This window comes from Vitis vinifera, chromosome 18 (assembly GCF_030704535.1).
Source record: "Vitis vinifera cultivar Pinot Noir 40024 chromosome 18, ASM3070453v1".
In the NCBI taxonomy this organism is placed as follows: Eukaryota; Viridiplantae; Streptophyta; class Magnoliopsida; order Vitales; family Vitaceae; genus Vitis; species Vitis vinifera.
The window spans coordinates 25,665,001-25,691,372 of record NC_081822.1 but is presented as its reverse complement, the minus strand read 5'-3'; the positions used below and the strand labels follow the sequence as shown (position 1 = coordinate 25,691,372).

General features: G+C 35.3%; 1 protein-coding gene across 2 annotated transcripts in view; it reads left to right on the top strand.

Moving 5' to 3' along the window:
• Positions 1-26,372, top strand: part of LOC100254868 (DEAD-box ATP-dependent RNA helicase FANCM) — a 54,843-nt gene that overhangs the window by 16,642 nt on the left and 11,829 nt on the right. The window contains exons 4-22 of one of the 2 annotated variants that reach the window (XM_010666897.3): positions 2,624-2,706; positions 2,878-2,992; positions 7,109-7,200; positions 8,089-8,143; positions 8,223-8,344; positions 8,430-8,543; positions 14,922-15,115; positions 15,711-15,841; positions 16,752-16,812; positions 16,959-17,029; positions 18,003-18,052; positions 18,125-18,290; positions 18,464-18,591; positions 18,700-19,035; positions 19,120-19,312; positions 22,255-22,917; positions 23,044-23,517; positions 23,750-23,801; positions 24,047-24,196. In XM_010666897.3, the coding sequence (XP_010665199.1) occupies positions 2,624-2,706; positions 2,878-2,992; positions 7,109-7,200; positions 8,089-8,143; positions 8,223-8,344; positions 8,430-8,543; positions 14,922-15,115; positions 15,711-15,841; positions 16,752-16,812; positions 16,959-17,029; positions 18,003-18,052; positions 18,125-18,290; positions 18,464-18,591; positions 18,700-19,035; positions 19,120-19,312; positions 22,255-22,917; positions 23,044-23,517; positions 23,750-23,801; positions 24,047-24,196 (3,250 nt within the window). The remainder of the gene's footprint in view (positions 1-2,623; positions 2,707-2,877; positions 2,993-7,108; positions 7,201-8,088; positions 8,144-8,222; positions 8,345-8,429; positions 8,544-14,921; positions 15,116-15,710; positions 15,842-16,751; positions 16,813-16,958; positions 17,030-18,002; positions 18,053-18,124; positions 18,291-18,463; positions 18,592-18,699; positions 19,036-19,119; positions 19,313-22,254; positions 22,918-23,043; positions 23,518-23,749; positions 23,802-24,046; positions 24,197-26,372) is intronic. The other variant, XR_002028943.2, reaches the window with a different exon arrangement.

Genomic DNA, 26,372 nt, shown 5'->3' with positions numbered 1-26,372 from the left:
TGTCCATGCACCCCAAATGAAGGAGAATTCTCTCATTCCAAACCTTATAGTTATCACCTTTTAATTCGAGAATGTCGTATTTTATATTAGAGAAATTCTTAGGTTGCATGACTGCACAGAAAATTAAACATACATGCTTATAATTCAAAATTGAGACTAATAAACATATATCATGTTTTACCAATGTAAATCATGTTCTAAAATTATGAATCTAGTGACATAAAACTTGCATGTGGGCTAAAGTTCTAATTCAATTAGATTCATGTAAAACCTTATGATAAAAGTATCAAATTATGTTCCCTTTCCTAATTCCTGTGAGTAAATAAGAAATATAATTTGACATTTCATCCTAATTAATCATACAAATATAATAAAAATTCCTGTGGGATAAAATTTTATTATATCAAATATGATTAATTACCTATGATGTCATTTTTCTATATGTGATCCTAAAACACTTAATATATAGTTTTGCATAATTAAAGATGTTGTGACTACTCCCTAATTAATTAAAATTATATGGATTACTTGACATTTAATTAATTCACAAGAAAAGCTCATATAAATTGCATGAAACCATAAGCAATATGTACACAAAACTCAATATCAATGTACTAATATTATTCAACTCAATATTGCATGTATAATAAAACAATAAATCATACACACAAAATTATGAAATAAATATTATAAGCACATAAATATCTAAAATTAAATCCATAAAGAGCCTTTAAGAATTAATTTAATGTGCAAAATTATTTAACTTAATGTTGTATGCATAATAAACCATAAAAAATATACATATAAATAACAAAAATAAATAATTTAGCACATAAAATATCCATAAACAAATCCGTAAATTAAAAGATCTTAAAACACTAATTTTATGAATTTCCATTAAAAAAAAAATTTAAGATTGCTGTTGGGAGGAGTCGAACTTTGGCAACGACTGAGGAAAGGTAAGGCTAAGACCAATTGGGCTATTGCTCATTTTTTTATTTCTTTTTACTTATTTCTTCCTTCTTTACAGTCAAAGGGACATGCCCCATGTAGTTGTCTTCTACCTTCAATCGGGTCTGTTTGACCCGTTTGCGACCTGAAATGAAACTCGACGGTTTCCGTGTATTCCAAACATCAGATTGACGATTTAAATCACAAAAATGTTAGAAATCTCATTTCCTAATGATTTCTAACCATATTTTTCATCACAAACTTCAAAAAACCATTAACTCAAAAATACCAAAACTCAGTGTTTTTTTTTTTGATTAAAAAAAAAAAAAACGTAGATTGCAAAAAGGAACAAGGCAAAGGCATACAAGGCTTTGATATCAACTGTAAGATATAAATTATCTAAAACATGCTCATAACAATCCTTAAATAGCAATTAGATCATAAGCGGAATTGAAGATAGATCGAAAACGTACCTCCCTCCATTGCCATTCTCACACACTCACGGGTTAAAAACAGCGTCTTTATTTTATTTTATTTTCTTTGGGTTTTAGGTGCTTCTAAACCTTTCTCAACCTCTTCTTAGATGGTGTTTTTGAGACTGAAAGAGATTGAAGGCTTAGGGGACCCAACCCATTAGTACTTTGCCCTTTAAAAGACTCTTTCCATCACAGAGTTTGCTTTGAGTGTGCACAAAACATGGGGTAATGATGTGAATGTGGTTCTGAACGTGTCTCCTCGTTCCTAAATTGATGGAATGAATGTGGACCACATTCCGAATCATGTCTTCGGTTTGTTATCAAAGGTCCAGGAGAAACAAAATCCCAACAGCCAAAACTTTTCTTTGTGGATTAATTTTGGAGGGAAGGGCTTAGCTTTGCTAGTGGAAGGGGATGAGACCTGTTGCACAACCAAGGATGGGGAACCCTTTAGAAAAGCTTGGGTAGAGGGGGGTAGACGTTACTTTTTGGAGTTGTGCAGTAACAAAGCAGGGCATTTCTTGCTTTGCTCTATATTTTCAGTGGAAGAAAAGGGGTTCTCCTTGGTTTTCTTTGAGGGGAGAGGTTTTTTAGGGGGGTGGAAGATTTTTTCCAGTAAGCTGAGGAGCGCCTTGGTGTTTCCTCGGCTTGTAAGGGTGTGGAGAAGTCCTTCACAACTTCTAAGGGTGCGGCTTACCCATAGTTTTGCCTTGAGGTTTATCTTTTGCTTCATTTGGGAAAAATGTCTCAAGACTGCCTTTAGCCTTTTAAAACATTAGCTATTTGATATTTAATGAGCTACTCTCATCAATACTAAGACTAACTAGTTAAAGGTGGAGCGCTACCACTCAAAAAGGGAACTCAATTGCTAAAGCTAGCCGAAGAGAATGCCTTTAAGCTGTTATGTGACAAAAATAAAACCTTGCTCCACTAAATGGGAGGAATAGCTATTAACTCATTGGTTGTGCAGTGGAACAACACTCAGGAGGAGTTCTGTACTAAAGCACCTACTAACAAGCTATTTTTGTCTTGAGAAGTACTCAAAGGAGTTGATCTTCAGTAAATTTTGCATGAAGCCTACTATATTACTCTCCCTTTCATTTTGCAACTATTTGCATTTTGTTTTACTTATGAAGTTCAGTTTGAGGATTCAAGTTAGAATAAATTGATATGTATTTGTAGTGTTTCTATGACAGGGAAGATAGTTTTTGCAGCTCCTTCTCGGCCGCTTGTCATGCAACAAATAGAAGCATGCCATAATATAGTAGGAATACCACAAGTAAGGTTTTTTCTCAGTTTTCCATACAGGTGTATGTTGTATGCTCAAAATTTTGAGTCCATTTTCCATGGAATTGTATCACATTTGCTTAAATGTTTGTCTTTAGTTGGATCATTCCATTAGCAGAATAGTTTACATATTTTGAAAAGATTTGGATCAAACTGATTGCAGGAGTGGACCATTGATATGACAGGTCAAACAAGTCCTACAAGGAGAGCTGGCCTCTGGAAAGCTAAACGAGTTTTCTTTGTTACACCTCAAGTGTTGGAGAAGGATATTCAATCTGGTAGATCTCTATACTCTACCTATAATTTATTTATGAATGACTATTGAGTGGACTGTGGCCTAGCTGTTGGTTTATGTTATTTTGAAAAGCTGGAGGAATATCTGATATATAGTCTTATATATGATCTATTTGAAGATGAGAACTATGATAGGAAATACTGAAACAAATTTTGTTTGTGGAAAAATTTTCACAGTTTGGGGAGAGAGTTATTGAAACTGTCTCAGTTTTGATACATTGATAATTTTGAAGGATATGGTACATGTTAAGAATCTAACTTTCGAAAAAAAAGGAAAAGAGCCTGTATGATTGGTGAAATAACTTCTATTGGAAAATCTGTAGGTTTGTAGAAAATAAATGAGTGGATACAGACCTCATAAAAAGGGGCTTGGTGCATATCAAGTGTGGCCCTTGTTGTTATTGTTGGTTTTTGTTTGATATGCAAATAGGGATGTATTAATAAAACCTTAGCAAAAAAACACACCATTTACATGGAAAGTATTCAAGGGAAACCGCAAGGAGAAAGGAAGAAGAAAATTAGATTATCATCCTTCGTTTAGGCCATCTATGAAATTCCAACAAAGAGTAGTTGATCATCTCCAATGAGACTGTGGATCACTCTGAGACTGATTTGGTGAAAGCTTCCTTCAAGTTTTAGTCAGAAAACTCCTCATTGAAAACCCAACTGTTATTCACACTTTCTTCAGCCTCGTAAGCATGCCAATCCAAGAAAAGATCTGTAATCAATTTGGAAAGCCTCAACTGTAGATATAGGAATATTGCTTTCTAGTTCTCTGTTTCTCTGATTCAGGTGAAAATTATTATCAGCTGTCAGTCTGGACACTCTTCCTTCTCTGCATATGCTAATTAAGTTCTATGTCATATTCTTTCTTTTGTCCTTAGATCTGACTTCAGTATTGGTTAAAAGTGAGAGTTTGTAAGATGAGTTTAAAACCACATCAAGGGCGGCTCAACATGAAATAGGGTCTTAGGCGACCATTTTCAATTAGGCTTTTTTATATTAGATATGATAATATCATTTATCCATTTATATAATATAAAGTTCCATTTCAAAAATTTATATTTCTTGCTTTTTAAGATTCAAACTTATTAATTAATGCTTTGTAATCAAGTTTTGCTAAAATATATTTTTCAATAGATAAAGTAGCTTATCCACTTAATCTTTCTTGTTACATTGTAGATCGTAAATAAGATTTTATTAATTTTAATTTTGAAGAACTTTTTTTTGCAGAAGCAACCTTCATTGGTATAGTTAATAATATTTTATAAGCGATACATGCATTTGGAAAAGAATTTAATTTTTTTTATATGTAATTGGTCAATTGGATTGTTTGTTTTGCTTTGTACAAATTCCCTTAAAACATTTAATTCTGAAAATAAATCCAAACCATCAATATCAGATAACTCATCATATATATCGATTGCTCATTTTTGAGATTCAATTATCATCTATTTTTATTTTTTAAAGTTTTTCATATCTGGATTCATATTTTCTAGCAAACATGTTAAAAAATACAAAAAAAAAAAAAAAAAAAAAACCATAGAACAACACAACAAAACAAGACAACAATTTCTAGGTTGGTTGAGTTGCTTGATTGCAAGGCTTCTGGTTGGCCTATACTCTAACTGGGTCTTCCTTTGGGAGGGAATCCCAAGGCTTGTGGCTTTTGGGATCCAGTGATTGAGAGGATCTTGAGAAGATTAAATGGGTGACAAAAGGCTTATTTATCTTTTGGAGGTAGGATAACTCTTATCCAATTTTGCCTCACCCACATGCCCTGCTACTTCCTTTCCTTGTTTAAGATACCCGTTTTAGTGGTTGCAAAAATTGAGATTGCAAAGAGATTTTTTATGGTCAGGGGTTGGGGAAGGTAAAAGAGATCATCTAGTTAGTTGGGATGTAGTGTGTAATCCGAAGGCAAAAGGGGGATTGGGATTTGAGAAGATTTCTCTAAGGAATCTCCCTCTCTTAGGGAAATGGTTGTGGAGGTACCCTAGAGAGGGTTCAGCTTTATGACATCAGGTTATTTTAAGCATTTATGGATCACACTCTAATGGTTGGGATGCTAACACTTTAGTCAGATGGTAACATTGTTGTCCTTGGAAGGCTATTGCACAAGTCTTTTAGGAGTTTTCCAAGTTTACTCGGTTTGTGGTAGGAGATGGGGAAAGAATTCGGTTTTGGGAGGACTTGTGGTGGGGGGACCAACCTTTGGGATCCCAATATCCAAGATTATTTAGAGTAGTCTTGGATAAAAATATTTCTATTTCTTTAATTCTCGGTTCTACTTGTCATTTCTCTTGGAACTTTAATTTCCGCCGTAACCTTTCCGATTCTGAGATAGAAGATTTAGAAGGCCTCATGCGGTCATTTGATGGTTTGCATCTATCACCTTTGGTTTCAGATGCGAGATCCTGATCTTTATCTTCTTCAGGGCTTTTTCAGTCAAATCTTTCTTTCTAGCCTTATCCCAATTTTCTGGTTCTCCTCCAGTTTTCCCTACTAAGTTCATTTGGAATTCTCAAGTCCCTTTCAAAGTCAAGTCCTTTCTCTGGTTAGTGCCACACAAGAAGGTAAATATTAATGACTTGCTACAATTGAAAAGACCCTACAAAGCCCTTAGTCTTGATATTTGTAAACTGTGCATGAAGCATTGAGAATCAACAGATCATCTTTTCTTACATTGCTATTTGATGATGGGGTTGTGGTACAGATTATTTCAATTAGCCAAGATGGATTGGGTTCTCCCGAGGAGCATTTTCGACATGTTGTCCATCAATTATAATGGTTTTGGTTTATCTAAGAGAGGAATAGTTTTGTGGCAAGCTGTGAGCATCGCTTTAATTTGGGTTGTGTGGCAGGAAAGAAATGCGAGGATTTTTTAGGATAAAGCAAGGAATTCAGAATATCTTTGGGGTTCTATTCATTTCCTTGCTTCTCTTTGGGCTTTCTGTTCCAAGGTTTTTAAGGCCCTTAATGTGTTACAACTTGATTGGATAGCGGTGTGCAATTTCAAAGGGTTGGTCTAATCTAGAGAGTTTGTATGTTTTTACTGTGTATTTTCTTGTTTTTGTATTTTTGTAGTTTATTTTTCTTTGGTGGGAGGATTCCTCATCCTTCTCTTGTACTTTTTTCTATCAATATATCCCTTTGTCATTTCCTATCAAAAAAAAAAAAAAAAAAAAAACAAGACAACGAAGCAAAAAAGCTGGCACCACAAATTAAAACAAATTATGCAAATGTGCTATTGTACTTAGACCTTTGATGAAATACAAACTTGATAGGAATCGACTTCTTAGATTTAGTACAAAGCAAGTAGAGTTTCAATTTTGAAATAATTGGTATAAGCATGTAAATAGGATGAATTAGAAGGGAAGTGAGTGAGAAAGAAAGAATTACAAGTGAGAAAGAAAGAAGTGGAGATGGTATGAGATAAAAATAAGGAAGGAAGTTGAAGGAGATAAAAAAACTTATTAAGTTTCATGAAATCAATAGTTCTTTTTTTTTTTTTTTTTTGGAACAATAAAATTAGAATAATAAATGCTAATGGCTACAATGGCTAGTTGAATCACTTAAAACAAATAATTTTATTTACTGAACTTTTACTTATTAATATTTGTTAATATGTCAAGACAAACTATTTAGATAATTTTGAAAATTTGGGCCTTTTCTTTCTCTTTTAGTTTATTATTTTAATTATAATAAAAAATTATCATTAATTATTTAAAAATATCTAATAAAAACTTAATGTGTAAATAAAGCAATAATAAAATTTTTTTGGGCCTGTTATGGAGTGGGGGCCTTGGGCTGTTGCCTTACTTGCCTAAAGATGAGGCCGACACTAAGCCACATATGGGTTGATCCCCAATGTTACATGTTGAAATGCAGTCCAATTAGACACTGTTTCCAATAATTTGCATTTGCAGTGAATATTTTTGGAAATTAATAATTTTCTCTTTCCCCTTATTCATTTAGCATGATTGTTTAGCTTTTCAACTATTTTACAAGTGACTATAACTTCTATGCCACTATTTCGAGTAATTTTCTTTGGTTCTTTGTTCTATTGCTAGATTTCATTACTAAGTAATTTCTTGCAGGTATATGTCTGGTAAAATACTTGGTGTGTTTGGTGATTGATGAGGCTCATCGAGCTTTGGGAAATTATTCCTATTGCACAGCAGTTCGTGAGGTTTGCTGTTGTGTTTATTTCTTGTCCTCAATCATATTTAACTGATAGATTTGAATTCTACGATGGACCCCTGTTTCAGAAGTCAATCTTCTAAATGGTTATTGCTCGAAGCTCCTGATTTTTGTTCTATGAACATATTCATCTAATTATAGATGACTTAGTATTGATTTTTGTGCTGCCTCTCATTAAATGGCCAAGTGATCTTACATTTACGTTGGAATTATATATCATTTTTACTTTGTCATCTTTTTTTTTTTCACCCTTCTGTTCATTGCATCCTCCTATTTTTCACTCCATGAAGTCTTAATCATACTGGTTTTTCTTTTGTTTATGAAAAAAATGAATGCAATTGCTACAATGATTCCTTTTTTCCCTTTCCCATTTTTAATAGGCAAAATAGTTCATATAATGGGTAAAATTGCAATTGCTGCAATGATAGAGTGACCATATCATATCTTGACTGGTTCTTTAGGATCAATCTAATGCAGAGCACTGAGTTGGTTATCCATTCTGTAGTTTGGAGTTTGTACTATAGGCTAGTCTAATTTTGAGCCTTAATCCTAAAAAAACCAATGAGTCAACTTCAATGGTCAATTGAGTAAAATTCAAACATGTAGAATTGGATTATAATTACTCACATGTTTTTTTTTAAAATGAAGAGATGGAACAAAAGAATTTGTCATTTTTGTTTCATCCTGGATACAGCAGAAAGATAAGGCTTAGTATTCCTCATCTACAAATATAAAAATATTAATACCTAATAGTCCATTGTAGTCCAGACTCTATAAGAACAATGATGAATTTTATGCCTGTCATTGTTAGTTCAGTGTTTTGTATTATTTGGATGCATTTTCTGGTTTTGGTATTAATGATGCTCCGAATTTGTAGTTGATGGTGGCACCAGTGCAGCTGAGAATCTTAGCTTTGACAGCAACACCAGGATGTAAGTTACCTATCTTCTACTTGTGTTGTATAAATTTTCCAGAAGTTTTTGGAACCTTATGTCAAAGGAAATTATCCAGCAAAGCAGCAATCTATCCAGAATATAATTGATAATTTGCATATATCGACGCTTGAGTATCGTAATGAAAGTGATCATGATGTCAGCCCATATGTGCATAACAGGAATGTTGAATTAATAGAGGTACATTCTAGTTTTTTCTCTAGTGGAGTTGATTATTCACACTTATTTTCTCAAGGGTTTGACTTCTTCCTTCCAATTATGCTAGGTTGCGATGGGCCAAGATGCTATTGAGATAAACAATGTGCTATTAGAAGTAATACGACCATTTGTGATTAGGCTTTGTGCAGTTGGAGTGCTTCAGAATAGAGACTTGCAAACTGTATGGTCCCTTTTATTTTAAATTTTTTCCCTGGAAGTTCTCCATGATCTAATTTGATTAATAAGTTTTGTTATGCATTTCCATTTCTCTTGGCCACATGCTATAATGCATTGTTATGAAAATTCTTGCTGGAAATTTCCATATAATGGGTGTCAGGCTCCATTTGAATCCCTTAGAGAAATGGCAAATCTGAGGATTTCTTGGAAGTTTCTACTTCTTGTCCATATAGTTAGTACACCCCCTTGTATTATTTTTTATTCAAATACACTTGCAGATATACATGTATACATGGTTTCAAGTAGTAACAATTCTTTTTCAAATTATTTCACTTTCAAGTTGCAGTATTACTATTAGGCACCTTCTCTCTGTGGTGTGGTGAGCAAATGTGTCAGTTTCCACGTTGCATAATTTATTGTGAAATTTTACTTGTTGATATCCTGTAATTTGCATTTTTGTTGTTTATCTAGATGATGAAAAAGTATCTTGGAAGCATTCACTGATAATTAAAAATAATAATATTATAAGAGAAGAACCATTAGGTTCTTATTTTCATAATCTTGAGTGTTTGAGAATTGAAAGTCGCAATTGCTTGGAATTGGGTGATTCTTGTATTTGGCTCCCTTTCATGGTATGCTTCTGTGATTTGTTATTGGGTTTAAATATCCTTAGTTGAAATGATCTGTTATACCTACTTCTACATGCATCTGTTGAAGAGATCATCTTGATAATGGACAAATCAGGATTGGTCGAAGTTTTTGGAGTGTTAAACTAACCTGCACTCTTGTAGGTCCAAGGTGCCAAGACTAGCATAGTATCCTTAGGCTTCTTTGGAAGACGTAGAGAGAGAGGTTAATAACTTCTGGTGTTTAGTGGCAACTTGTTGGATCAGTGGAAATTAGTATTAAGTGGCTCTATGGCATAATCACAAATATATGAACAAACTTGTTCATGTGACAACTTGGTCTCATACATGTTATTCATTTGCTAGTTTAATTGTTATTGTTGAATATAATGTATTTATAGTGTACAAGTTTCTTTCATTTCTTAATATAGGTCACATATATGGTAGTTAGTTCAACCTAGTCTTGTATATATATTTCTCTATTGTAAGAAGTTAACAATATATGAATGAGAATTAAGGTTTTTTCTCTCTCTCTTTCAACATGGTATCAGAGCCAAGGGAGAAAACTTTATTCTTTCTGGTTTACCCGTGTAATTCATTCCGGTCACCTTTTCCATCTCCCAAAGCTTTCCGGTCAGCCATATCGTGGTCAGAAAACCCTCATCATCGTCAACATTTTTCTGGCGACTTTTTTTTTTCGGTGATATTTTCCGACACCGACCACATCATTAGGAGCGCAAAGAGGAGATCTGCAACTTTTCTCAAAGCACCGGAGCCAAAAACCCACCCACGCGCCTCCCACGCGCCACTTTTCTCCGACGGCTTGAATCCCACGCGCCGGTGCGTGAGGGCACGTGGCCCACTTTCTGGTGTTGACTTTCTTCCACCAGGCTCGTCCAGCTCCGTCTTGCACTTCTAAGCCTCCGTTAGTCCTCTCCGAACCCTGCTTTTCCCTTTTTTTGGCATTTCAGCCTCCGCGGGTCTTCTTTCAGCCTCCTTTGGCCTCCGACGGCAGCTCCCTTCCTTGGCCGAGACCTGTGTGTGCCTTGGGAAGGCCTCTTCTTCATCTCCAGTCACTTTTCTCCTTTGTTTGGGTCCTGACATACCAAGTTCTTCTTCCACAGCTGTGATCCGACCTCCCTTTAGGGCTCTCTTCGATCCAAACGTGATTCAATCTCAGGTGAAGTGGATATGGCGACTAAAAATCCTATTTTTACATCCGTCATCTCTAGATCTCCTACTATCACATCGGAAAAATTGATTGGTAGTGAGAATTATCTCTCCTGGTCAGCGTCCGTGGAACTCTGCTTTATGGGACAAGGTTATGAGGATCGTCTTGTTACACCTAAGGATGCTATACCTGATGTTGACAAAGTGCAATGGAAGAAGATTGATGCACAATTATGCAGCGTAGTATCGCAATCTGTTGATCCCAAAATTTTCCATCATCTTCGTGCCTACAAAACTTACTTTAAATTTTGGATTCAGGCTAAAGGATTATACATGAATGATAGTCAACGATTTTATAAGGTGGTTTATGATATTGTTCATGTGAGACAGTAGGACATGGATCTGTCTACTTATATTGGCCGGATTGCGTCTCTTAAGGAGTTCTTAACTTTGATGCCCTTCACTAATGGTGCTGAAGCTCAACAAATACAAACTGACAAGTTCTTTATGGTGTTAACCCTCATTGGCCTCTGTCCAGATCTTGAGTCTGTCCGAGATCAGATTCTTGCTAGTTCATCAGTATCATCTTTGGATGATGTGTTCGCTCGTCTCTTACGCCTCTCCTCTACTCAGACCTTGTCGACTGATGGTCCTTCAGATTCATCTGTGTTAGCCTCTCAGACTAACTCTCGAGGAGGACGTAGTGGCAATTGGGGTTGAGGACAACGTCCTTAGTGCACCTATTGTAATAAGCTTGGTCACACTCGATATCGTTGCTATCAGTTACATGGACGGCCTCCTCGCACTACCCACATTGCTTAGTCATCTAATCCTCTGCTATCTCGACCTGACTCCGCTGCGAGCTCCACATCTCAGAGTATCACCCTTACTGGTAATGATTATGATGCATATCTCCGATATCAGGCAGCCACATCAGCTTCTGTTGCCCAGACCAGTAATGTCTATGTCTGCTTTACTCAGTCTCTTTCTCTTGGCCCTTGGATTCTAGACTCTGGAGCATCTGATCATATCTCTGGTAATAAACATCTTTTCTCCTCTATTACTACTACCTTTGCCTTACCTACTGTTACTTTAGCTAATGGTTCCCAAATTATGGCTAAAGGTATTGGTTTGACTCATCCTCTCCCTTCCCTACCTCTCCATTCTGACCTTTATGCCCTTGAGTGTCCTTTTAATCTTATTTCCATCAGCAAAATAACTCGCACTCTTAACTGTTCTATCATTTTTTCTGATAAATCTGTGATCTTGCAGGACTGGAGTACGGGGAAGACGATTGGCATAGGGCGTGAGTCTCAAGGCCTCTATCACCTCACATCACCTTCATTTTCTGCAGCTTGCATTTCCACCGATGCTTCTCTTCTCATTCACAATCGTCTGGGTCATCCTAGTCTCTCCAAGTTCTAGAAAATGGTCCCTCGTTTTTCCACTTTGTCGTCGCTTGCGTGTGAGTCGTGTGTCAGCTTGGGAAACATACTCGTGTCTCGTTCCCAAAGCGTTTGAATAATCGGACAAAGTCTCCTTTTGAACTTGTCCGCATTGATGTTTGGGGTCTGTGTCAGACCGCGTCTACTTTAGGATTTCAGTATTTTGTCACTTTCATTGATGATTATTCAAGATGTACTTGGTTATTTTTAATGAAAAATCGAGCTGAGTTATTCTCTATTTTCCAGAAATTTTATGCTGAAATCCAAACATAATTCAATGTTTCTATTCGAGTGTTACGCAATGACAATGCTCGGGAATATTTTTCTACACCCTTTACTTCTTTTATGTCCCAACATGGGATCCTCCATCAGTCATCTTGTGCTCATACTCATCAACAAAATGGGGTTGCTGAACGTAAAAATTGACATTTTGTTGAGACAACTCGTACCCTCCTTCTGCATAGTCATGTTCCTTTTCGTTTTTGGGGGGATGCTGTTCTTACAACCTGTTACTTGATTAATCGTATGCCCTCATCTATATTACATGACCAAATCCCTCATTCCCTCTTTTTTCTACCCAACCTCTTTATTTCCTTCTTCCTCGTGTCTTTGGCTGTACTTGTTTTGTTCATACTCTCACACCTGGATAGGACAAGCTCTCCGCCAAGGCTACGAAATGCATCTTCTTGGGATGCTCTCGACTTCAGAAAGGCTATCGTTGTTATTCCCCTGACACTCATCGTTATTTTCTCTTCGCTGATGTCACTTTCTTTGAGGACTCTCCATTCTTCTCATCCTCTGAATCTCTTCCCATTTTTGAAGTATTGCCATTTCCCTATATATCCCCCCCTTCAGATGTGCTCTCTCGTCCTCTTTAGGTTTATCATCATCGACATTGTGCTATTGCTCCTCCTCTCTCTTCAGCTGAGGTACCTAATGACTCACCTCCTGTCCCACCGATTTCTCCTACCCCGGCCCTGTCATCTACTGACCATTTACCTATTGCTCTTCGGAAAGGTAATCGATCTACTTGTAATCCTCATCCTATTTATAATTTTTTGAGCTACCATCAATTATCTTCATCCTATTCTGCCTTTGTCTCTACTTTATCCTCTGTTTCTCTTCCTAAGAGCACTAGTGAGGCACTTTCTCATCCTGGGTGGCGACAAACAATGGTTGATGAAATGGCTGCTCTGCACTCCAATGGCACATGGGATCTTGTTTCTTTACCTCCTGGTAAATCTACAGTTGGATGTCGTTGGGTCCACACTGTTAAAGTTGGTCTTGATGGTTAGGTTGATCGCCTTAAGGCCCGCTTGGTTGCTAAAGGTTATACTTAGATTTATGGTTGTGACTATGGTGACACCTTCTCTCCTGTTGCCAAGATTGCTTCTGTTCGCTTATTTCTCTCCATGGCAGCTATGTGTTATTGACCTCTTTATCAGTTGGATATTAAGAATGCTTTCCTTCATGGTGAACTTCTCGAGGAAGTGTATATGGAGCAACCACCTGATTTTGTTGCTTAGGGGGAGTCTGGTTTAGTGTGCAAGTTACGCCGTTCTCTATATGGCTTGAAACAGTCTCCTTGGGTATGGTTTGGGCGTTTTAGTTCAATTGTTCAAGAGTTTGGAATGCTTCGGAGTGAAGTAGATCATTCAGTTTTCTATCATCATAACTCTTCGAGCCAGTGCATCTATTTGGTAGTTTATGTGGATGACATTGTCATTACAGGCAGTGACCAAGAGGGTATCCAAAGACTAAAGCAACACCTTTTCAACCACTTTCAAACCAAAGACTTGGGCAAACTCAAGTACTTTCTGGGACTTGAAATAGCTCAATCCAGTTCAGGTGTGGTTATGTCACAAAGGAAGTATGCCTTAGACATCTTGGAAGAAACATGTATGTTAGAATGTAAACCTGTTGACACTCCTATGGATCCAAATGTCAAACTTGTACCAGGACAGGGGGAGCCTCTAAGAGATCCTAGGAGATATCGACGACTTGTAGGCAAACTGAACTACCTCACCATCACTCGGCCAGACATCTCTTTTCCTGTGAGTGTGGTTAGTCAATTTCTACAGTCACGATGTGACAACCATTGGGATGTTGTGATCCGCATTCTTCGGTATATTAAAGGAACACTAGGCCAAGGTATGTTGTATGAAGACAGGGGCCATACCCAAATTGTTGGTTACACAGATGCAGACTGGGCTGGTTCACCCTCAGATAGGCGTTCCACCTCAGGGTATTGTGTTTTTATTGGAGGTAACTTAATATCCTGGAAGAGTAAGAAACAAGATGTAGTGGCTAGATCAAGCCCTGAAGCTGAGTATCGAGCTATGGCTTTGGCAACATGTGAACTCATATGGTTGAGGCAACTCCTTCAGGAATTGAGATTTGGAAAAGATGAATAGATAAAGCTTGTCTGTGACAATCAGGCCGCATTACATATTGCATCCAATCCAGTCTTTCATGAAAGGACCAAGCATATTGAAGTTGACTGTCAATTCATTAGAGAGAAGATCACATCAGGATGTGTTGCTACAAGTTTTGATAATTCAAATGATCAACTAGTAGACATCTTCACTAAATCTCTCAGAGGTCCTAGGATTAAATACATTTGTAACAAGCTTGGTGCATATGACATATATGCTCCAGCTTGAGGGGGAGTGTTGAATATAATGTATTTATAGTGTACAAGTTTCTTTCCTTTCTTAATATAGGTCACATATATGGTAGTTAGTTCAACCTAGCCTTGTATATATATTTCTCTATTGTAAGAAGTTAACAATATATGAATGAGAATTAAGGTTTTCTCTCTCTCTCTTTCAATAGTTATTATATTTGCACATCCATTTGGGCAAGTAGTCTTGGATTTTTGTATCTTCATGTGTTTATGTTTCCTCATGTTTTCTTCTAACTAGAAGTTCTCTTTAGAAGAACTGTAGTGTATAATGAATCAATATAAAAAAGATAAAAAAAACCAACAAGGAAAATTTAAAATGGCAACACTATGATGTAAAAAATAATTTTATATCTTTTAAGTGCAGTGCCATTTGATCTCTCTCTTTTAAATGCCAAATATAACCATCATATCTCTAAGTTTTCTTGATTCTAAAACTTGTCTTTGACCTTTGACAGTTGAGCCCATGTGATTTGCTTAATTCAAGGGATAAATTTCGTCAAGCACCGCCACTAGCCCTTCCTCACATGAAGTATGGGGAAGTAGAAGGTTATTTTGGAGCTCTTATTACACTTTACCATATTCGTAAGTTACTTTCCAGTCATGGAATAAGGCCAGCCCACGAGATGCTCGAAGAAAAAATGCGACAAGGGTATGTCCTTGTGCTGCCCTCACTGCACTGTGTATCATCTTTTTCACTTTAGCTAAGCAATTGATCATTTCAAATTCAACTTCCAGGATACTTATCTGTGCTAAGTTTCATACAAACATAATTTAACTAAATTCATAATCATTTGTTAGCTAAATTTAATATCCAGATTCCACTAACATTAAACAACCAACTCAGTTGGTCACCCATTTAGGGCTCACTTGACTCATAAAATGGGAAAACAGGACGAGACAGAAATCTCAGGCTGTTAAATTTTTCAATGGAGTTTGAGAACCTATGTGGCTGTTCTATATGTCATCAATTTTTTTTTGGTGGACCCATCTGCAACAGATCAGACAATGCATTCTTTTGTTCAAATTCAAAAGTTCATATTTTATATTCCTGAAGTGTGAATGAGCTTGTAGGAATCAATTTATATTATTGGTCTTTTTTTTTTTTATCAGAATATTATTGTTCTTTTCCAACATTACTATAATTTTTGCTAGAGTCCTTGCACAATGTATCAATTTTTAGGACTTCTAAACACAATCTTTAAGTTGGTACATATAGTTGTTGACAGTATTTAAGCTTGTTGCAGGCCTTTTGCAAGACTTATGAGTAAAAATGAAGTTCTTTGGAAAGCCAAGTGCTTAATGCAGCAAAGCTTGTCTAACGGCACCCCAAATCCAAAGTTGTCTAAAATGTTAGACATATTGATTGATCATTTCAGTAAGTGGATTCACATCATTTTTCTATTTGCATTTGACGTAGTTTTTGCTTTGTGCTGTGGCTCTATTCTGGCATTGTGGAGGTTAGATTTTGAATTTGAATTTGGAAGCTTTATTCTAACAATGTAATATGTTTTCTAAACATTTTTAGAAAATTAGGTAAGATAACTTATTAGTAACTAAAGTGTATATTGAAAAACCAGAAGGAGATGAACCACACAATACAGGAAGTGTGCACAGTGCCAGCCAACTAGGGTTGTAAATAAATGGAAATTACAAGTAAAAGAATAACAACCTTCAAAACTTCTTTATTTTCAGTTCCCTTTAAACTGCCACCTAATAGCTTCATGAAGGTCTACATAGTTGTAAGCTTCAATTGGTCTTTTTTTGACTCAATTCTGTATTGTATTTGAAAAAGATTCAAATTCCATTAATTTCATCTAGCAATATGTACTGCTTTTTCACTCAATATCTACATATCAAAACTATTAAAAGATTCTGCTTATGTTATTATGATGAACGTTTTTCAAACATGATAAAATCCATCAACTTTAAGGCACCATTGCTTCATTTTTGCAATGCTTCAGCTTCCTTTAGATGACTTTATTTTCTTTCTGATGATTCAACTCAGTACGATCACTGATTTGGACAAATCTTAAAAATTAAGTTAATTTTCCTGCAGCATTAATCATTCCTCACACTGTCTTAATCTGATAATGACTTCATCATCACCAGCATGGGACTTTGTTTCCAATGTTCTATAGAGATGATATTTTTGTTATTTGTAAATTTTGTTTACTTCTGATAATTGATACATGGAAATGTAGTAAGTTTTAAGTTTATTGCTGTTTTATATTTAACCATGATTTTTTCTATTCTGGGGAATGTGACGACTACATATGTGGATGCAGAAGCAAACAATCCACAAAATTCAAGAGTAATCATTTTTTCAAATTTTAGGGGGAGTGTCAGGTGAAGAAGATTTCTTTAAACTCGATTGTATTGTTATACTGATTTTAACTCTCAGATCTCTTTTGTTACTTGTGTACATAACGATTTTTTCCTTTAATTTGATGCATAAATATTTTTTTTTGCTTACAATAATTGTTCACGTTCAGGGACATAATGGATGCATTAGCAAAGATTGGGGAGTCAGTTAAAGCTACCCAGTTTATTGGCCAAAGCTCAGGTTTATACTCTTGTCCTTTTACTTTCCTTTTTGCATCAAGTATGTCTTTTAGTTTAAAATCCCTGGTAATATTGGATTCTTAGGACTAGAGGGGGTGATTCATGCCACATAAAATTCCAAACACCAACTTTTGGAGAATTTGGCAAATTCTTAATTTTTTTTATATTTTTTATATGAAAAAATGAACAATAATTTCTGTGAACATGTTTTCATGGTTGTTAACATTGTTTTGTTTTTAACAACAGATAGTGGGAAATGGCAATGCAACAGGGTGTTGCTTAGCCCCTATTCACTTATTTGTACTTTTGCATGGATAAATATTATGTGCTTGGTTCAGGATTGTTCATGTTATTAGGCTCAAATGGGAAATCTGGCTGCTTTTTCAATATTTTCAGCCAAAGAGGAAAAGATTGTGTGGAAAGTAATTTTTTAAGCAGTTGGGTGCCTTTGGAAACCTGAAAGGAGAAGACCTTAAAATTGATGTGGGGTTTCTTGTGAATTTCCTTGCTAGAATATCAGGTGAAAACTTCTCTTTTTCATGGTTTTCTCTTGTCTCCCTGCTTTCAACAAGCTTATTAGAGCATCCATTACATGATGGGATATATTCTTTGATTGAGATTGGTCTAGGCTTGAGGTGCTCCCCTATCCTTTTTTAGTTCTTGAATGTTTGGCTGTCTTTTTCTGGTTTCTTGTCCTCTCTTCAACTGAATTTCTTATTTTCCAAATATGTATGTATGTGTGTGTGTGTGTGTGTGTGTGTATTATAGAGTACTAGTTATAAGAATCCCATTTTAAATCTGCTCTTGAAAGATTATGGCAAATCCTTGCAATGAAGAAGATTTTTATGATTTGATGGAATTTCTGTTTCAGTGCCTTTCGTTTCTTTAGAAATAATTTGTTTCCCAGTGGGCAGTAATTGAATTAGGTCAGCCCGTTTTTTTGGAAAACCTCTGTTAATATTGTTGTTTTACAGGAAAAGCATCAAAAGGTCAGTCACAAAAAGTTCAGCAGGCAGTTTTGGAGGTGATTATTGTACTCCTGTTTGTTTTTCCTTCAGGTCCTTCTCCTTTGTTGGCTTACTTTTTTCTCCTACAGAAATTTCGCGCTGGTGGATTCAATGTCATTGTTGCCACGTCAATTGGTGAAGAAGGCCTGGATATCATGGAAGTTGATCTTGTAATATGTTTTGATGCTAATATCTCACCGTTGCGAATGATTCAACGCATGGGGAGGACTGGAAGGAAACATGATGGACGAGTTGATATCCTTTTATCATTTATGTGTGTCTGGAGCAGATTGTCAGTTTCATTGATACGAGCATACCACCAACTTCTTCTTACTATTTCTTTTTTATATTTCTTGGCTTTGAAATTATTAACATTTTTTTTGTAGATTCTTTTGTTCCTATTCTATTTGTTCCTTGACGAGTGTTACTAGTTTTAGCCTGTGAAGGGTCAGAAATGAAGGGTTACATGCGAAAGCAAGCAAACAGCAAGACTGTAAGGAAACACATGCGAAATGGGGGGATGAATAGTTTTAATTTCCATTCTAGTCCAAGAATGGTAAGCTTTACAGTCCTGGTTCCCTGTAACTCCTTTTGTCCCTATTTTATTTTTTATTTTTAGGTTTTTGCCTTCTTAACTTTGTGTACTGTGTTGTTTAATTTATAGATTCCCCACATTTTCAAACCTGAAGTTCAGTTTGTTGAGCTATCAATTGAACAGTTTGTTCCTCGTGGAAGGAAAGGAAAAGATGATCATCCTATCCAGGCACCTATTTCCACAGACAAGCTAACTAATGTTGAGACTGAAGTTCTTGCAAAGTATTTCGGCACTACCGGAAAGATAACATGGCGACCATCTCTTATTGCTTTTCCACCCTTTCAGGCATTTCCCACTGGAGTGCATAAAATACCACATTCATTCAGAACAGAGATTCTGATTGACATGATGCAACATTTGCAAGGTCTATCATTTTCAGGAAACAGCAAAACATTCTTTGTTGAGGTTTGCTCCAGATTTTTTTGCTAATATTTTTTTGTCCTGTTATATTATACTATTGTGAATATGACTTTTATACATTGAGTCCAGGGTGAAGTCTCCACAAATGAGCATCTGGGAGTTGAAACTGTTGAACAGTATGACAAAAGTAGAATGGGCAACATCACCTTCAACAACTCAAATGGCTTGTGCAACAAACCTTGTGTTTTCAGAAAAGATGAAGCCTCTATGGATGAGCATTTGGCAGTAGAAACTGTTGAACAGCATGAGGAAAGTAGAAAAGGTAACAGAAATTTCAACGACTCAAATGGCTTGTGCAATAGAACTTGTAGTCTCACCTATCAAAAAAAAAAAAAAAAACTTGTGATCTCAGGAAACTTTCCATGATTTGGTTTGGTCATTATAGGGCATGTTGATCTCTTTTCACACTCTGTCAAATGGAGCTTCCTAAGGGAAGATTCTTTCTTTCCCTTTTCCCCCTTAAAGTGTGTGGAAGCATTTGATTTGCAACAAGAGTTACAAAGGTCTTTTATTTGTTTTTAGAAGGTCTTTAATTTATTTACAAGCATGCTCACTTGTGCATGGTAATAAAATTTAATTAGAAATCCTTTTATTTGTTTTTATTTTTTGGTGGTCTTTGTTCCTTGAGACAAATGAACATATAGTGCACAATTAATTTTCAGGGGAAATATAAATGGTAAAAGATGTTAATGCTTAATGCTGATTACTTCTATTTTTTTTTTCGAGTCTCCTAATATATTTCTTTTCCAGATTGCCAATTAATACACTTCAACATGCCTCAAATTTTGGCTCGAGCATTGTTGTTATTATTATTATTATTTTTTTGTTGTATTATTTTATTTCCCTAGCTGATGAATGAATTGTCAGTACATTATCTTGCATCTTTAGAATGTATATTCCTATCAATCTAGTTCTTTTAACTTTCTAATTTTTTAAATGACTTCTGGAGCTGTTGAAGTGAAATGAGAACTTGGATAACATGATGATAAATCAGTCAACATAACTCGATTGAGTTCCCCAGTTTTCTTGTTGAGTTTTTGGGATTCAATCTTTAGATATTAATCAAATAATAGCAGGTTGTATTTTCTTAAAATATTCTAAATCTTTTTAAAGATGGTAAGGGGTGAAAAGGATTATATTTTTTTTTCCTCCAAACAGTAGAGCTCAACCATCTTGTTCCAATCTTCTTCTACAAACCTATCTAAACCTATGAAACCCTCTGGGTTATATGAAAAAGAGAACACTAAAACATTTATCAAATTTCCTAAAAGAGAAATTTCAAGCGAATGTAGTGTCATCGTTTTCTTGTTGTTTCTCCTGTTTATCGTTTTTGTGGTTGGGTTGCATCAGTTGGCTGCCAGCTTTCTCTAATAGATGAAAAGGATCTACCATTTGGTTTTTAACATTACCCAATTTAAATAAAGATTTTTTTTACCAAACTCATTGAGTAAATGATCTGACCAAGTTAGCTAGCTTTTTGGGAAAATAAATTATTTTAGCTCATAATGTATCCTCATGAATTTTCCTTTTAAGTAGTGGTTGAATTCCAGATTTGATATTATGGCAGTTGTATGTTAAAATAGTGTTTTCATGGTATTTTTTGGAGTATAGGAGTCTAGTTAGATAGTTTGTCGTGAGGAACTAGGACATACCATGGGAATGTTCCCCTCTTAAGCCATATGGTAATGTGTTCTATGTTCTAGTCACAATAGGGTCCTTGTAACATTGATGCTGTCAAGGCCATAGTTCTTAAAACCTTACGATACAAGATATGATTAACGATATGATGCATTTTATAAAAATCAATATGTATCGCAATCCTAAATGTATTTTATGATATACAATACGATACATGATACAACTATACAACTATACATACACGTTCAACTATTTTTCATAATTATTAAGAAAAATCAAATTAAAAAGTTATTTTGTTGAAAGAATTATTATATTAATTGTTTAAAATATGAAAAAAGATTAGAAATTGATTATAAAAGGGAGTGAGATATAATAAAAAATAATATTATATGAAAAGTTACATTCATGGTATCAAAGGCCATAATCTAAGTTAGGTAAATTTATTCTTGCAATGAATATCACAATATTGTTATTTAAATAGATTAAATGTTGACATTGAAAATGATGGTGAATGATGAATAAAGACTTTTATTTAATATATTTTTTATTTTTTATTATTATTTGAAAAATGAACGATGTCAATCATGAAAAGTTGGAACTTTTGAGATGACTCATAAAGACATATATATGAACTACTCATAAAGTACATATGTCTAGTTAGAATTTGGAACTAAAAATCAAAATTAAAAATTTTAAAAGATTATTTTTGTAGATTTTGTGATGAACCTATACATTAACCTCATATTTTGTTAAATTAAACTTTTTAAAAGTCTTGTATTTCATATGGCATGATATAGTTTGACTCTTTAAATCCTACTATCGTTCATAAAATTGGTTATATATTACTCTATACTTCACAAGCTTCCAATATATATGCACATATATGCATGTTCTTTCTATTTATTTTTCACTATAAAAAAACTTATGATACATGATACAAAAAAATAGGAAGACGATACACGATACATTTTACGATTTAACAACTATGGTCAAGACTATACAATAGTAGCATTTCATGAAGTTGATTTCCTTTTCATGTTGCCCTCTTCCTTACCTTGCACCTATCCTTTCTGAAAGGTGGGTCTTCCCAGTGAGCTTGTTGCCTCCAGGCAGTCATTGTTTGATCCTGACCTTATCATTGGCTGATTAAGGTTGTTTTTAACTGTTAGGAATTTGCTGAAATTGCTGGACAGGCAATGTGCATAATGTTTTGCCTTATTGTCTGTACTCTGGCGTGTACATTTGAAGGCATCTCTATGTGTTTGTATATAATCTCAAGTGAAAATATTGCAGGTCGAGTTCAGAGTCAACTCTTCTCAGCTAATTTTTAGGTCTTGAACTTGTTTGCTTTATTGCTTCAATTCAGGTTTTGTTCCTTCTTTCTTTCACTGGTGCAGAATACAATCTGAAAATTACAGTTTGTCAATTCAGCTCTAGCAATGTCGATCTGTTCTATCTTCTATTTGCAATGATCTTTCTAGGTCAAAGTGATGAAAATTTATGTTGTTCTACAGATTTTCAAATTTAATCATTTGTGTGATGTAAAATTTCAACATGCTGTTCCAGATTCAATTATTTTTGGTGATTCCCCAAAAGCGCAACCAATAAGAGAATTGTCTTATTCTGAAGAATCACCTATAAGGAACACAAAAACCAAGGAGAAGCATAGCATGTCTAGTTCCCAAGGCAACAATCCTCACGTGCATTCCTATCTATTTGGGTCCGATTTTGTATCTGTTGACACTCTTGGAAATGTCTTAATTTTATCTGTTCCCTTAATTCCTTCAAAGGAAGTTTCACATTCTAAGTGTGCAAGTGCAAGCAGTAGTATGTTGCTAAATTGTTTGAAGCAAGATTCTTGTCATAGTGGGACTTCACAGGGACAGCACAAAGGACAAAGTATGGAAGAAAAAGCCGTTGCAAACTTGAGGACTTCTGGCCAGGCAAGATGCACAATGGACGAGACTCTGCTAATATCCAAATTACACTACTCTCTCGGCCAGCAAGAGAAAAAACTGGATGGGGTTGAGGAGATTGTTCAGACTCCAATTTTGAAGGGAAGTCTGTCACATGAAGGAGATACTGCTGTTGAGACTCTTGTGGCAAACAAAACACCAATATTTCTAGCTGCTGAGTCCAGTGATGATATTGGAGACACTGACCTTAGTCCACGGTTAACTAATTTGATCAAAAGCGGCGTTGTTCCAGAGTCTCCTATAAATGAAAGTGGTCAGTATTCTTCCTCAAACATTGATATGCTTTTATATATTTGTAAGGTTGGAGGTTGGAATGTTGTTTGCGTAAAACTATCATACAAGGGAAAAGTTCATGCTGAAAAAACATTGGATTTTGCAGGGCCATCAAATGGAAGACCAAGAAATGAGTTTCTTGTTCCAGATCTTGTTTCACCTGCCAAAGTACTTTCTGAAATGTTACTGACTGGAAAGAATGAAAAGGTCACTTTGGATGTTAGTACATCTGGACAAGATACCTTGAATTCTCCAATTAGTAATGGAATGCACTCTCCTATACTCAGGCCAGACATTAGTGCCAAAGCAAGAGGAAGCAATCCCTCTTCTCCAATTGTTGAGGAAGTCAAAACTCCCTTGGCAAATCTGACAAACAATAGTTGTAGCAAAGACTGGCATCTAAGCTCTGGAGACAAGTCAGCAAGTGTCAAGCAGGAAAGGAAGTTTAAAAGGTTGCGCAAATATGGAGACACTGGCCAAAGGAGGAATATGAAGAGCATGAAAGAAAATTCTATTGACCCTTCAGGAAACCTTGCCGAAACTTCTAGTATTATTCCTATCAGAAATAAGCATAACAGAGGTAACTTGAACTTCTGTCTCAATGTGCATCTTTAAGCTTTTAACACTATTGTTACATGTGGTTGCTCTTTTCTTTCCAGTGCTTTTCTGAATGATTGAATTCTAAGTTTTATGCTTCATTTCTTATTTAAGTGAAGACCTGAACTGAAAGTTCTCAGCATTGGGAGTTGTTTAGGAACCGATTGTCTTTTATGAACTCTTTACTGATACTTGGCATCTTTTGGTGCCTTCAGGTAAACAAAAGCCAGTTGACAATGTCAGAGCATTTATTGAAGAGGAAGCTGAGTATGTACATGCTTGGTTGATCAATGACAATTTACATGTTGTCAATGGACACCTTTTTTCTTATTCCTCTCTTCCATGTATAAACTTGGTTCTGGAATAATGGAAATAGGGTTCTGTTAGCTAGAGAAACAAAATGAAATGAGAAATTCTAAGTTAAACTGCTTGACAAGTCAGTGAAAAATTCTAAGTCAGGGTCTTTGTGATGTTTTTATGATGCTGAATTGTTTGCAATTTGTTGTGATCAGGGTATCTTCAGAAGCTGAAGTATCTGATGATGAGGAAGATGACCAGAACAACAATTCATATGATGATAGTTTCATAGATGACAGAATAGATCCTACAGCAACAAGTACTCAAGCTGAAGATAGTAGAAGTGACATGATGGCAATTTACAGGTTTTGACAATCATCTCTCCCTTGCTCTCTCTCTCAGTATAGTTTTTAGAACAGAAAGGGTTTTTTAAGTACACTGAGGCAAGGTACAAGGGGTATAAAGGAAATTTACCTGTTTTTATTTAGGTTAGCAGTGGTTTAACTACAGGGCTATTTCTTTTTGGATCCAGTTTAGTACTGTTTCAAATATAAAAAATTTAATTTTCTGGAAATTTCTTACTTAGAAGAAGCTTTATTTTTGTAAACTTATATATATTTTTCTTAAAGTTTTCTTTTTTAGAATAATTTAAGTGATTGCAAGGTGCAAACCAGCCATTTAGGAACTTTAAATTAGTGTGAAGGCCACACACACCAAAATGAGACTAGAATTTGACTAATGATTAAGCATTTTGGTTTCATTATTATATGGTTGATTACTTAGTTTCTTCTTGTTGTTATAATCATGATTTCAACCCACTAGCAGCCAGACTTTTCTGCTTTTCTAACCTAAAATGTAGCTTTCTTAACTCTAATCTCTTTTCTCCTTCCATTCTTTATCTATGCAACCTAAAACTTCTTAGAACTTGAATGACCTACTGTTGTAAGTTCAATTCTCTTTGAACCGTTTTTCATTGATAATCCATTAAACTTTCTCAACTTTGATCCTCTAATTAAGTGGGTGAAGATAATTTTATAGTGTTGCTCCATATCAAAGCATTTTCTCCAAGTTAATATCTGCTTTTGCAATGAGGTCAAGCATTTTCTGTGAGGCAGCATCTGCTGTTGCAATGAGGGTTGGGAAAATAACAGGAAAGCTTGTTTCCAATTGACAATTCTTCCAATACTGTTGAGGGGACAACCTCATTATGACTTGGGGACTGTTTGGCAATTGTTCTCAATAATAGTTTTCTGTTCTTTAAAACAAAAAAATAAGAAAACACATTTGACAATAAAAAAAATGTTTTCTAGTTTCTGTTCTTAAAAATAGAAAACAAGGTGTTTTTAGAGAATATTTTTTAGTTATTTTCACTTGTTTTTTAAGGGTCGTTTTAAAAAATAATTATACAAACATGTAGACTGATTAAAAATAAAACACTAGATATAAAATAATGACACGAAATATGGGATGAAAAATAATAAGTTCTGTATATTAGATTGACTATACACACAGTTTATATAGGAGATTACAAGAGAAGAAATAGGAAACAAGAGACATAATAGGAAACTAACTTATTCCTAAATCATAAAACTATCTATTTACAAAAATAGGAAACTAACATAATAGGAAAATAATTCTCCTATTCTATTTACAGCTCAACACTCCCCTTCAAGTTGAGGAATAGATGTCTTCCATTCCCAGCTTGAATACAAGATCGTGAAACATTGAACTGTTCAGCCCTTTGTTAGGATATCAGCTAATTGATGTTCTGATGGAACATAGGACATACACACTCCTCCTTTCTCCAATTTTTCTTTGATGAAATGCTTATCAATCTCAATATGTTTTGTCCTATCGTGTTGTATAGGGTTATGAGCAATATTGATAGCTGACTTGTTGTCACAATAGAGCTTCATAGGACCATCCCACTTGATTCTCAAATCATCTAGAATAATCTTCAGTCAAAGTAGTTCACACAACCCTTGAGCAATGACCTTAAACTCTGATTCTGCAGACGACCTTGCTACCACATTTTACTTTTTACTTTTCCATGTTACCAGATTACCTCCAAGAAAAGTACAATACCCTGTAGTTGATCTTCAATCCACTAGGGAACCTACATAGTCAGCATTGGTGTATGCTTCTAGAGAAAGAGTATTGTTCTTGAACAAAATTCCTTTTCCGGGGTTGCCTTTCAAGTAATGCAACACCTTGTAAGCAGCTTGAAGATGAGGTTCTCTTGGATCATGCATGAATTGACTTATCACACTCATTGAGTTGGCGATGTCTGGCCGAGTGTGTGCAAGGTAAATGAGCCTGCCAACCAGCCTCTGGTACATTCTTTTATCCACCATTGGTTCTTCTTTACCTTCTCCCAACTTGTGGTTTGGATCCATTGGGGTAGAGACTGGTTTACACCCAATCTTCCCCGTTTCTGCCAATAAATCAATCACATACTTTTGTTGAGAGATGAAGATCCCTTGTGTGGAATATGTCACCTCAATACCAAGGAAGTACTTTAGTTTCCCTAGTTCCTTTATC